The sequence below is a fragment of the Ochlerotatus camptorhynchus genome, unplaced genomic scaffold, assembly GCF_037179485.1.
Source record: "Ochlerotatus camptorhynchus isolate MF236.1 unplaced genomic scaffold, CSIRO-AGI_Acam_v1.1 ptg000122l, whole genome shotgun sequence".
Taxonomy (NCBI): Eukaryota; Metazoa; Arthropoda; class Insecta; order Diptera; family Culicidae; genus Ochlerotatus; species Ochlerotatus camptorhynchus.
The window spans coordinates 1,983,196-1,996,063 of NW_027040612.1; the positions used below are offsets into that span (position 1 = coordinate 1,983,196).

At 41.2% G+C, this 12,868-nt stretch overlaps 2 protein-coding genes across 5 annotated transcripts in view; both read left to right on the top strand.

Annotated features, from left to right (window-relative positions):
* Positions 1 to 12,868, top strand: part of LOC135699880 (uncharacterized) — a 361,603-nt gene that overhangs the window by 229,929 nt on the left and 118,806 nt on the right. The gene's annotated exons all lie outside the window — the stretch shown is intronic.
* Positions 1 to 12,868, top strand: part of LOC135699876 (serine/arginine repetitive matrix protein 2-like) — a 34,141-nt gene that overhangs the window by 12,881 nt on the left and 8,392 nt on the right. Inside the window, exons 2-9 of one of the 4 annotated variants that reach the window (XM_065220234.1) lie at positions 2,776 to 2,864; positions 2,950 to 3,144; positions 3,209 to 3,378; positions 3,444 to 3,719; positions 3,795 to 4,004; positions 4,495 to 5,289; positions 12,445 to 12,630; positions 12,689 to 12,813. In XM_065220234.1, coding sequence (XP_065076306.1) covers positions 2,776 to 2,864; positions 2,950 to 3,144; positions 3,209 to 3,378; positions 3,444 to 3,719; positions 3,795 to 4,004; positions 4,495 to 5,289; positions 12,445 to 12,630; positions 12,689 to 12,813 — 2,046 coding nt within the window. Of the gene's footprint in view, positions 1 to 2,451; positions 2,865 to 2,949; positions 3,145 to 3,208; positions 3,379 to 3,443; positions 3,720 to 3,794; positions 4,005 to 4,494; positions 5,290 to 12,444; positions 12,631 to 12,688; positions 12,814 to 12,868 lie in introns of all 4 variants that reach the window. The other 3 variants (XM_065220236.1, XM_065220235.1, XM_065220237.1) reach the window with 3 other exon arrangements.

The window sequence follows — 12,868 nt, forward strand, 5'->3', positions numbered from 1 at the left end:
GTCGTTTGACGTGTAAACGTTCAAATTTGATCGTTTACACGTCAAACGACACAACCCAAACTTCTAATCTTACTGGATTGAGTAGCTTCCATGATATTTTATTTCGAAGATGCAGAATAATAATTATTGTAACTTTACTTTAATAATGTAATTTAATTTATTAAAAACAAATTAACAAAAGCCCGAATCGGGAAAGCGATTTTTTCGCTTTCCCGAGGTTTTTTCGGCTTTTTGTGGTTTCGGCCTTTCGTAGTTCGGCCTTCTCTGTATTTCGGACTTTTGTGTTTTCGGCCTTTCGTAGTACTCCCGTACATAAATAGTTTTTTTTTCTCTGTTCGGGACATAAAACTACTGCGACCAGTAATTAGATCTATTGTAGTATATCCCGTGTACATGTCGTATTATTGAGAAATGATGAAGTGTTCGGTTTTGATACAGTTGTCATTCTTGCCTTCATCGCAAGGAATCGATTCTAATTGAAAGGTCCCGATATTTATACCCTTCGGAGTGTTGGAACACCCTCCAAAGGCGAGACCCTTTGTCAGTCAAAATTAGATTCCTTAGCAACAAAATTTAGGAATGACACCGATAATGACCATGCATCAGAACCCTAGTCTTAACCACTTCAAACTAGGGAACAACGAATAGAAGATTAGGAATCACATAGATGAAGACTAACTAACTAATTTTTTCCTTGTTTCAAGATCATCCTCGGTCCAGGCAACCCGAGGACTTATCACTATCAACAAGACATAAAAAGTAACAAGGACTAAGATGTGTTCCTTTGATTACTGAAAAATCCTGTTCCCCTAGTTTAAAGTAGTCAAGACTAGGAATCGATGGTAGATCTTACATCCCGTAACGTACCACGAAACGGTGATCTACCCACGTTACGGGGACATACATAGTTTAGATTATAATCCATACCGAACGTATTACTCACAGGCATCAAAATTCGTGAAATACTTAAACAAAGATCTGTCATAAGTCAACAAAGTCAAAGGTAAATGATCCGAACGAATTTTATAGCACAGATTCCATCCTCATACGCGAGAGGCTTGTGTATTTGCTTAGTTTTCTACACTCTGAAAAATCGTCACGTCCGCTTTACGTGAAAACTTAGGTGATTTTCGTCCACCCTATTTTTCACGTAACTTTTACCGGAATTCCACGTAGCCGATCAAAACTCAGCATCTTTTATCTACGTAATTATTCAGGTAAATAAGACCTGATTTCCACGTACTGCTTGCGTGAAATCGGGGTGAATACTACTGGAAAACTGGTAACTTTTACGTGATATTCCGTTTCGTTTGAAATGATATTCACGTAATTTTTACGTGAATTTTGAATAAGAATAATAGAACTTATATGTAGAAGCAGTCAATATTATGCAATTTCATCGGGCAGACAAATTGCACGTGTTTAAATTGATACCCATAAAATTGCAAATTATTAACTACTCGGTAGGTAGAAATGTTTATGAGATATTTTATTTCCGTCAAAATATTAATAACTGTTTGCAGACTCAAAACGGTGATGCCACCGTCTGAAATTATAAAACTAGAAAAAGGCTACATATAATCATAAATAAATTAATTTAAATGAATCAAATTACCGTCCAATATGTGTAGCAAGCTGCTGGGAATTTTTGAGGTTTTCTTCCACCACGCTTGGTGACGCCATATTGACTTTTTTGCGTACCTGAAAATCACGTAAATCTCGCTTCGCGAAAATATCGAAGTCCCAAACACAAATATACTAAATCTGTTTACGTGAATAACCGGTCGATTTCGCCAACATTTTTAGTGGGCATGACGTGTAATGCAGGTCAAAGTTACTAACGTCACGTAGCGTTTGCGATTTTCTATATACAGATCAGTTACGTGATATTTTACGTAAATCGGACGTGAGGATTTTTTAGAGTGTATGCATTGCTTCCCCCTTCACTCAAACGCAACGCTACTGTATCAATCGTTTGGTTTCTGGCAAATATGCCAGTCTTCTTGATATGATGTCTTCGGTAAAAGTGACTTACTTACTGAGTTAGTCTCAACACACCCGTGTACCGGCTGATAGATGCTTCTCGAGGCTGAGATAGCAACTTCTTACTACTTACTGTATTTTCACTTGTCATATTAGCAATTCCATCAATTGTCAGAATTAATCTGTCCTTGTTTCTCTTCGTCCAATATCGACAGCGTCCTTATAGTGTTTGTATCATTGTCTCACAACAACGCTTTCATCGCCAATTTCAAATTTATCATCCACTCGCAATTGGTCCCTACTGTCACTCACTGTCGGAGTTCAGCCAAAATTATGTTCTGCCTTTTCTATTTTCATAGGCACCTCGCGCTTAGTTTTTGTCTTGTTTGTTTTTCATTCAGATTTTATTTTGTTTTCCTTCTTTTTCGCTTTATTTTTATGTTGCTTTCTTCGTTTGGGAAAATCCAGCCGTACACCCACAGGATAACCACTTCCACCACCGTTTCCCGGACTAGACTACTGAAAAAGAGAGCGAGCGCGGGAGTGAGACAGCGGGAACACGCAGGCAGCGGAGGATATTTCCAGTTTTTCGTTTTATCCACTGCAACCATACACCACCCCACAAATCACCACCCATCCACCCACAACAAAGAGCAGACCCGGGTTTTGCCCCGATTGTTTCTTCATTTTCGACCTAACTCAATATTACACCCTACCAAAGCCTCCAACGACAGCAATACTGTATACGTGGAACTGATCACAGAAACGTGTTGTTATTCATGAATTTTATAGATATTCAATCATGGTGGGAGGTGCCCTGCATTGCACACTTCTGTTCGTTGTTTAGTAGCGCCTTTCAGTTGCCGGATTTCGATATCGAGGTGAGTTTTTGCTTTTTGCTGGTCCTTTAAGGGCGAATAAGTCCACACTGACGAATTTCACTTTGTCACCCTCTGCCTGGGACAGGATCTAGAAGAAGCGCTTCTGACCAATGCCGACACCGAGAGCGAAGTCGATCTAAAAGTGTACAGCACCCGTCTGCTGCCTGATCTCATTGTTGCGCTGCTCAAGGGTTGCGACGCACTCAGTCAGATCGTATCGCACATTAGTCCGAGCAACTATCAGATGTTCCTGAGGCGTCTCTTTCGTCAGAAATGTCAGGTAGGTCCTACGATACGCACGCTCCCAGGGGCAGTATTAATGCGACGTTACGTTTTGCTTACAGGAATATAACATCGACAACCCATTCAACGAGGATACTGATTTTGAAAAGCTACCGCTACGCACCAAAATCCTCATTTTGAAGTACCTGTGTGACTTTCGCCTAGACTCAGCTGACGTTTTCAATAGTTTTGCAAATCTCGAAGCAGACAGCTTGCGAGTGGAACCACTGGGGTAAGTGTCCATTTATATTGGAAAATCAATCGCAGTCTTGATGATATTTTTCTTTCCATCACCAGCTTCGACAGTAAAGGATCTGCCTATTGGTACTTTTTCGGCACTCGCCTGTACCGAGAGGATTACGAAGTTTCAACTGGCAAAGGCAACAAATCGTCAAACAAGCGTTCGGTTTGGCAAGTCATTTGCTTCACCGAGGAAGATTGGAGGAATCTAGCGGGCAAATTCAAGCGTTCCAAAAACGAAAGCGACCGTGCATTGCTAGAGCAGTTAGAGGAAAACTTCCTACCTAATATTCCGAAAATCTTCCGCGACAAAGAGCGCGAACGAAGGAACAAGTAGGCACGATTTTCGCTGGATCATGGCTCATTGAATAATAATGTTTCTACTCTTTTTCCGCCCCCTGATTGCAGGCTTCTGGAACGACGCACTTCCTCGCGCATCAAGACCTTCGAAGAACGCCGTCTAGCTGACATCTATCGTCAAAAGGAGATCGAAGAGGCACAGAAAGCTCTACTCAAAGAACACCGCAAGCTTGCGGGAAAGTCTGAACCCCAGCTGGAGGACAACCGTTCCCAAAGAGTAAAGCTAGCCGAAGACAGAGCTAGACGCGCCGAACGACGGTTAGAAACCAGAGATATTAAGCCATTCTAAAGCCAAGCAAATCAAACCAAAAACGCGACAGAAGAGCAAAACGACACCAAAAAAAATAACATCTACAACATCAACCAATCAATCACTCGAACAACATTGATCTCTCGCTCGGCGCTATTTCTCAAATAGCGTGCCAAACAGAATGCAAAATTTTACCTTCAAAAGTCTAGTTTATATGAGAGCTATGATCCCGTGATTGACTAGATGTTATTTTGTTTCTTCTTCTATCGTTAGTTGCTGTATGTATGCATGATGTTAAAATCATCATTTCATTATTATTTGTTTCTTTTAGTTAAGTGATCAAATTTCTCAAACTTTTCTGTTCTCGACCATTCATTTAATTATCATTTTCGCTTATTCTTGATACATTCAAAATATTGATTAATCTTCTCAGAGTCTCAATGTGCTAATGCCGGCTTTTTCTCATTTCCCACCCATTTTTGTTTACAACCATTTTAGGTCGCGTTCGAACTCGGTCTCAAGTATAGTATCAACCTATGCCAGCTCACCAGAACCTCTCACGAGTGATTTTATTTTTCAGCCAAAAGAAAGCGAAAACCTAGCTTATAGCAAACATTCTTCTAGCGGTGCCAAGCACACCGCGACCGTTGTTGTTAGTAATCCACCAGCTTCCCCTTCCTCCGAGTTAGGTTCCGAACCGACAACAAGTGCGGACATTGCAGTGTACTCTGGTGGTTCCAAGCAGAACCCCGAGGAAGTGTTTGAAGAAGATAACGAAAACAGTGAAAACGACGACGACGACGAAGAAGAAGAGGACAGTGCTAGTTTGATCGTCGTTGACCAAGTGAACAATAACTTTACCGAAGTTGGTTCGAGTGTCAGTGTTGCCAGTGGTACGACTACGACGAGCAGTGGCATCAGTAGTCGCGAGCAGCGTGAGAAGACACCTTCGGCTTCTCCAACACCGCCACCAGTAGAAGCTCCCTCGCACCCGGAGCCAGCGAAGAGAAGATCCAAGTTAAGTGCTGAAATCGAGGCACTGCTGCAGTACAATCGGAACATGGCCCCCACGACGACCAAGTTGCCCGGTCGGCAGACTAATAATTCGCTATCATCAGTCACGGGACCGGTGATACTGCCGTTCGCCGACACGCCGCCCCCACCCAAAACATCGGGCAGTAAGAGTGCTGAATCAACTACCGTTGCTGTCGGCAGCGGCGGTGGCGGTGGCGGTGCCGTTGGCACCGCAACCGCCACCGGTGGACGGAAGAAGAAAAGCAAGGCCTCGGAAGTGTGAGTTTTTCATGGATTTGTGTTTTTTCTAGCTATCATTCATTGGTTGTGTGAAATGTGTGGCTTTTATTATCTAACATTGCTTAACCATACTTAGGATTTGCTTTTGTATTTATGTAGGTATATTTATTACATTTTCTGCACTTTGAACATATAATATATTGGAACCTTATTTGCTGAAACGTTTGATTCGATGAAAGAAATGTTGAATGGTTATTCTCTAAATATTCTGGTGCTGGTAGAAGCTTATAATAAAGGACCGGTTAGTTAGTTTTTAATTTAGTTTCACCTAGTTTAACGTTATTAATTTGCAATGTAGAGTAGCAAGTGTGGGACTTCTGTCTGTACATCAATTTCATTTTCCATCCAAGTTTCTTGTCTTCATTGTTGAGTCTTGGCATTATAATTAATTCTGCAAGGACAAGAAGTTACTGTAACAAGTCCCCGTAGAATTCATTAGGGACTGTTCTGCCATTGCATATGCTACCGTCAATGAACCAGTCTCCGCGCTCACTTCTGTAAAATGGTGCTAAACATTTGTACACATACTTGCACCTTAAAAAATCTTAACTTTCAGTGGTTATTATTACTTTTGCTGAAATATGTCTTATCGCTGAGTAAAAAATTTTGTTTTCCTGTTGGATTATCGATGAAAATATCGGACGTCACACGTTGTTATTGTTTTGCCTAAGGTGTCAACTTTTGAAATATAAGACAAATCTACGTTGTTTTCGTGTTTTCTCTGGCTGAAATCAGCAAATATGCCTGTTTTCTTGAGAACCAATGTTTGTTTTCACTAGCTTCAAAATCAAAAATGATTTACCAGTTTTTAATACACTGCAAATTTGTTGGGTTGGAGTCATTCGTGAAGGATTCCGTAATTTTCCATAACATTTAACAAACGTCATGTTCAATACAAGACGACTTTTAGGACACGATCTAATCAAAGCATACGAAAACAGACCCACACATTGAACGAGGACCATAAACAAGACATATACTGATCACGACACCCTGAAACAGAACCACCCTACGGCACTGGACAACGTATGATAAACCTTCAACCTATAAAAATAACTACTCTATTGATACAAAGCGTAATATGTTAATTTTAGCTATCAATGCCCTTATATTAATACTAATTATAGTAACAAAATAATTATCAGTATATTAACATATGTAAACATGTGAGAATATAAGGTTTCAATAGCAGGGTGTCCATCCAACCGGGAATTCGGATTTGCCGGGAAAATGCGGGAAACCCGGAATCGCACCGGGACAGATCATCCAAGTACCAATTTTGGTTTTATCATACTCTTGTAGGCAACAATTTGGTCTTGAATAATCGTTTAAACCTTTATAAAACTTGCAATATTACATGGAAACAATCAATTTTATATCACGTACACCATTATATTCTCTTGTTTACACATCTGTTTCATCTTTCATATTATGTTTTACACTGTGGTAAAGTATCAATCAATCCTCAAAATTAGATAAACTCTATTCTGACCAGTCAGTGTTCACTCGGCTGTCGACAGAAGCAGACCACTCTCAATGTGTGTCACGCGATCGTCTGTTTATTCGGCAGCAACCATTGTGTGGTCCTCCTCATTGTTCTTCATCAGCAGTTTTTTCAGTCGATGCGTCGTCGACTTTGGAAAGCAACCGTTTCGTGATCAATGTGTGAGTGCTGACCACGTTTTGCGTCTATTGCTGCAATGGAAGCGCTCTGACACCCGTTGGCGAATCTGCCATACAATGAAACCACTGAAAGCGGCTCCCGGTCTGGTGGAGGAGGCTTATTGGATAGCGGAAGATAAAATGTTTATTGTGTTGTACCTTTTGACTATAGTTTTAAGATGTATTGTATGGTAAACAAGAATGCTAGGCTCTGTAAAGTTAATTCGGTTGAGCCTTATCAAATAAAATAATAAACAAAACAAAATATTCTGATCAGTCTTCACGGTACAACATGTGTGTAAAGTACACGAATGTTCTGAACTCACTTGTTCTCCGCTTGCTATGTTCGAATATGTGCAAGCCTATTTGAACACAAGTGTGTACTCAAGTAGAATGAACAAGTTTACACCCATGTGCTTGTGCTCATATGGGAGCCGGCTTGCATAAAGGGTAGACGAATTAGTTCCCTTACCTACTATGAGTGCTTCTTATATGCCTTTAACCTTAACATTCCAATATAAATTCCAATATACGACTTGTCGAGACTCAGGCCTGATGATCACAAGATTCATGGTTTAAGTCCCGATCCACAGCGTTTTTTTTTTTTTTTTTTTTGTTATTTTATAATTTTATATGTACCCGAGTGTATTGTATGAAAATTGTGTATTGTGTACAAAATTGCGCGTAAGTTCAAGCCGAACATTCGCTTTGATTTTTGTACACAAGCTCAACATGGTACATGTTTTCGTGAAGACACCGACAAACCGAGACTAATGACCATACAAATTACAATGAAATTTCTGATCAAAGCACAAAACTGGCATCTGCCGCCGTGTTCGCGGAAAATGTCTATTCCGGACAAATTATTTTTATCTAGATAAAAAAAATCAATGGTTTTGACAGATAGGATCGCTGCACATTTGAATCGACCGTTATGGATTCTCGATCACGAGTTAACTTTATGTTTCATGTCGGTTTATCGGTGCTTCTACATCAATGCGTTTTAAAATTTCTCCCCGACATGAATCGTCGTCTATTCCAACAAATTCAGCGCTCGCAGTTCTTCTTTAGATTTCGCGGAGATCCTTTTTACGGTGGTGGATACCTCAACTTGCGGAATGTCTCATTTCGCGGAAATTTTTCCGAAGATCCCGAAATGACGCAAGAGTGTCATTTCCCGATCCAGCTTCTTCGAGATCTTATAACTCAGGGTAAACATGTCAGAAGGGTATAACTCGAAACGTAAACAATGACTTTGAACGTCGATTTCTCTTGAATGACCACACACCCACGGAATCTGACTACACCAGCTCATAGAACAAACATTTCTCTGTCAGATGATTTAGTTAGTTTGAGTGGGTGTGTTTCCTCCCTTAGCTCAGTCGGTAAAGGTGCAGCTACAAAGCAAGACCATGCTGGAGGTGGCTGGGTTCAATTCCCGGTCAGGTCTAGGAATTTTTCGGGTTGGAAAATTTCTCGACTTCCCTGGGCATAGAAGTATGATTGGACTTGCCACACAATTATACCAATGCAAAAATGGTACAGGCATCGAAAGCTCTCAATTAATAACTGTTGAAGTGCATCTAGAACATAAGTTGAGAGCACGCAATAAACTAATATGTGATATGCAATAAGCTTGAAATGCGAAGAAGAAGAAAAAGAAGGGTGTGTTGTCATTCGTAAGCAACCGACGATCCAAGTCATTGTTTACGTTTCGAGTTAGACCCTTCTGACATGTTTCGCCTGAACTGTTTGACAGCAGCATGTAGATCCTTATTCGCTGTGTACTCTTAGATGTGGAGATTGTACTTACTTTTCTTACCAGGCTGTAAATTCCCACAGACACACCGTCCGAGTCTGTTCTTCACCGCAACTGATCCGATTCCGTTACCTTCCCTCTATTTCAGTGGAACGGCTGTGGGCAGGTTGTCAAACCCTATCAGTAACAGATACGCCACTATCGTAGCTTTGTATCGGTAGCTGCTTGTCGAATTGTTTGAATTGTTAGGGTAAATTTGAAATCCCAGACAAAGAAATTGTTTACACAATGGATTTCAAATTGCACTAAAATATTGTATGATTAATTCAACGATTAATAGGGGTATTCACTACGCTTAAACATATACACTGTCTTAAAAATACCAGGGTCTATTGAAGTGCAAGTTGTGCCACCTGGCGGAAGATTGAGGAGCGTAGAGAAGCAAAAACCGCGTTAGAGCGGGCGAGAACCAGAGGAGCCAAGAATGAAGCCCGTCAACGGTATTCGGCTCTAGAGAAGGAAGTCAAATGTTCTTGCAGGCGAGACAAGCGAGCGTGGGTAGACTCCCTGGCTGACGAAGGGAAGAAAGCCGCAACAACTGGCGATATGCGCCTCATCTACTATATCTCATGACTCCTGAGTAGAGCAAGAATGAATCCGAAGATGCCAGTGAAAGACGCGACTGGACAGTTACTTACCGACCCCACTGACCAGTTGAAACGTTGGTTTGAGCACTTCGAACAACTTCTTCAAGTTTCGACGTCCAACCAACAACATCTTGGCATGATCCGCTTACGATACGGCGCATCATTAGCGTCAACTCCGAGGCCCCATCACTGCAGGAGATAGAAGCAGCTATCCGAAGTATGAAATCGAACAAGCCTCCCGGGGTCGATCACATATCAGCAGAGATGCTCAAAGTTGACCCTATGATATCCGCACAAATGTTGCATCAACAACACCGAGACTTTTCCGGCCGACTGGATGCAGGGCGTCTTAGTGAAGGTCCCTTAGACGGGGGATCAGATTGTGTACGACAACTGAGGCATCATGTTACTGTGTGTTGTTCTCAAAGTTCTGTGCAAAGTTATCCTGAATCGGATACAGGAGAAGATCGACGCGACTCTCCGGCGGTAGCAGGCAGGATTCCGTGTTGGAATATCTTGTTGTTACGCTCCGCATTATCCTGGAGTAGGTCAACAAATTCCAAGAATCCCTCGATTTGGTATTCATTGACTACAAAAAAGCTTTCGACCGACTCAATCACGGAAATCTATGGGACACCCTGAGGAGCAAAGGAGTTCCGGATAAAATCATCAACCTCATCAAAGCGCAGTACCAGGATTTAACATGCGGAATCCTGTATATCGAAGCATTGTCGGATCCTATCCGGGTAGTCGCAGGTGTGAGGCAAGGATGTATACTAACTATCACCGCTACTGTTTCTCATCGTAATTTACGAGGTCATGAGTGATACAATTGACCGTGCACCGAACCGTGGACTGCTTTGGCAGCCTATCACTATGGATTAGCTCAACGACTTCGATTTGCAAAGATATCAAGCTGAACATTGCATTAGGTCCTAAGTAACACTGATCGATTCTCTTCGTCAACTTTCTCTTTCGTTAATAACTTGAGCACATAACCGTTTCTAGTTGAGTTTGTCGTATAAGATGCTAGATTAAAGAGAATCTGTCAATGTTACTTAAGACCTAATGCAATGTTCAGCTTGATATGTAAAGTTCAACGACATAGCCGAGCGCTCGTAGTGGGTCCCACATCAACGTCAACAAGTCCAAATCGTTGGATGTCAACACGGACAACCCTTCCAACTTTACGGTAGCGGGCAGTGGAGAAAGACGAATGCCAGATAGCGTCAAACGGCGGGACCAAGAGCGACAAAGGTACACGAATCAAGATGGCTAGGGCTGCTTTTGCGAGTTTATGAAATGTATGGAGAGAAGTCAACGCACCGACATACGAATTTTCAATTCAAACGTGAAATCTATGGTGCCAGCGAGATGTGCACACTTAATCTAGCTCGGTAAAATCTCCAACAGCCGATTACCTCGGCATTTATTTTTGCTGATATCTCTGCAAAATATATGTTTGTTAGCTGATATCTCAGCAAAATGTTATTTGTTAGCTGAGTCTCGGCAAATGCTTTACTGAGTCTCAGCAGAATAAACTGCAGAACTACTCGGCTGTTGGAATCTCGGCGAAAAAATGTAAGTGTGTGCTGTGTATCAACGGACACACTCAAAAGCTTCATCAACCGATGCCTGAGGTGTATAATTCGTGCCTGTTGGCCTCACAACCGGATCTCGAATGCTGAGCTCCATTGTCGATGTCATCAGGAACCTATATTAACAGAAATTCGAGAACGTAAATGGAGGTGGGTCGACCACACACTACGAAGGGACGGAAACGACATCTGCAAGCTAGCGTTGGATTGGAACCCGGCAGGACATCGCAGCAGAGGCAGACCCAGGGGTTCATGGCGGCGAAGGGAAGTTGAAAGGAATCTGACCTGGGTACAGATCAAGGCAAAAGCGAGCAGCCGCCCAGGATGCAAATCTTTCACGTTGGCCATATCCACCGCTAGGGGTATGCAAGACATATAAACAAAACAAAAACATTGAAGTGTAATGGGGTGTAATATAAATCCTAACATTCCAGCGTAACGGGCATTTAGTCCTTTGTAACACAAGTAGTTTGTAAATAGTCTGATTTGGAACTCAGTATTTGTAGCACTGTAGAAATCTTTTAAAATTTCTGAAATATTTAAATATCTTCTAAACATATTAGATTCTGTTTTCTCGTCAAAACTTTCAAATACTAGACCTCATAAATTTTCCAAAGTTCTCCAAAGTACTGTTCATGTTTAGAAAATGGAACAATCTTCTAAAAATATTAGATTCTGTTTTCTAATCAAACTTTGAAAATCGTTGAACTCAAAAATGTTCCCCTAAGTACATTTTTGAATCAAAAATTCTTATTCGCAGTTCGGTAAACCCTAAAGAAATGTTCATGTTTTAAAGAAGGATAAATCTACTACTACATGATCGAAAGAAATAAAATTATTATAATCGGGTTAGTTGGATTTGGGTAAGTGTTACATTCGGGCTAGTTCTATAAAACCCAAAGAAAACATAGTCGAAAAAGAATGGAGATCACTTAGCTAATGGATCCTACAATGTTCTGAGAACTGAATATTTGCATGCTTCTGTTCTAGTATTTTAGAAAATCTGTTATTGCATGAAACTCTTTTAAAGAAGCAAATATTTATTGGAATAGATTTACTTGCATTTAAGTTCCATTTCACACATTTGTATCTCAACATTCTCATAATCCTTTTCGATTACCATAAGTGGAAATAGGACTTAATGACCCCTTTTTTCTCTCCTCGTCATCACCAAACTCCACCCTGTACATAAAAAAATACCTACACGTGTGACGGAATGCACCGGTATACCTAATGAATCGGGGGAAAAACCTGCACGATTGTACCATTAACCGATCCATCACCAAAATACGTACTATAAACACCTCCTGGACACGGTTCCCCAAAAATGGACCCAACGATATTCATCACTATTGCACATGTATAATAAAACCATCGCACCAAACCCATGTTCATCGGTATTCATCATCGGACGAAACAATGAACTGAACACCCTTCGTCGCCAATAACAAAACAAACAAAACAATAGAATCAGTTTTTTCACAACCTCAACCTCAACTCTGATCTCGTCGTTTAGTTTCACCGAAACCGAAGAGGTCCTCCAGATCGGTATGCACAAAGTGCTCGAGTACATCAAAAACCACGACGATGCGTGGCCGTTCATGGATCCTGTGGACGAGGATATCGCCCCGCGATACTATTCGATCATCAGACGGTAAGACGATTGCTATCTTTCATCGTTTTAGGCAATTGAATTAATCGTATCTTTGCAGGCCCATGGACTTGCAGAAAATGGAGGAAAAGCTTGACAATGGCGAGTACCTAACGTTCGGCGACTTCCGAAACGATTTCAAGCTGATTGTCAACAACTGCCGGTTGTATAACGGCCAAGCTAACGGTAAGTAACTGCTGCTTTGCGGCTCAGCATTTGTCGTCTTCTTACATCGTGTTTT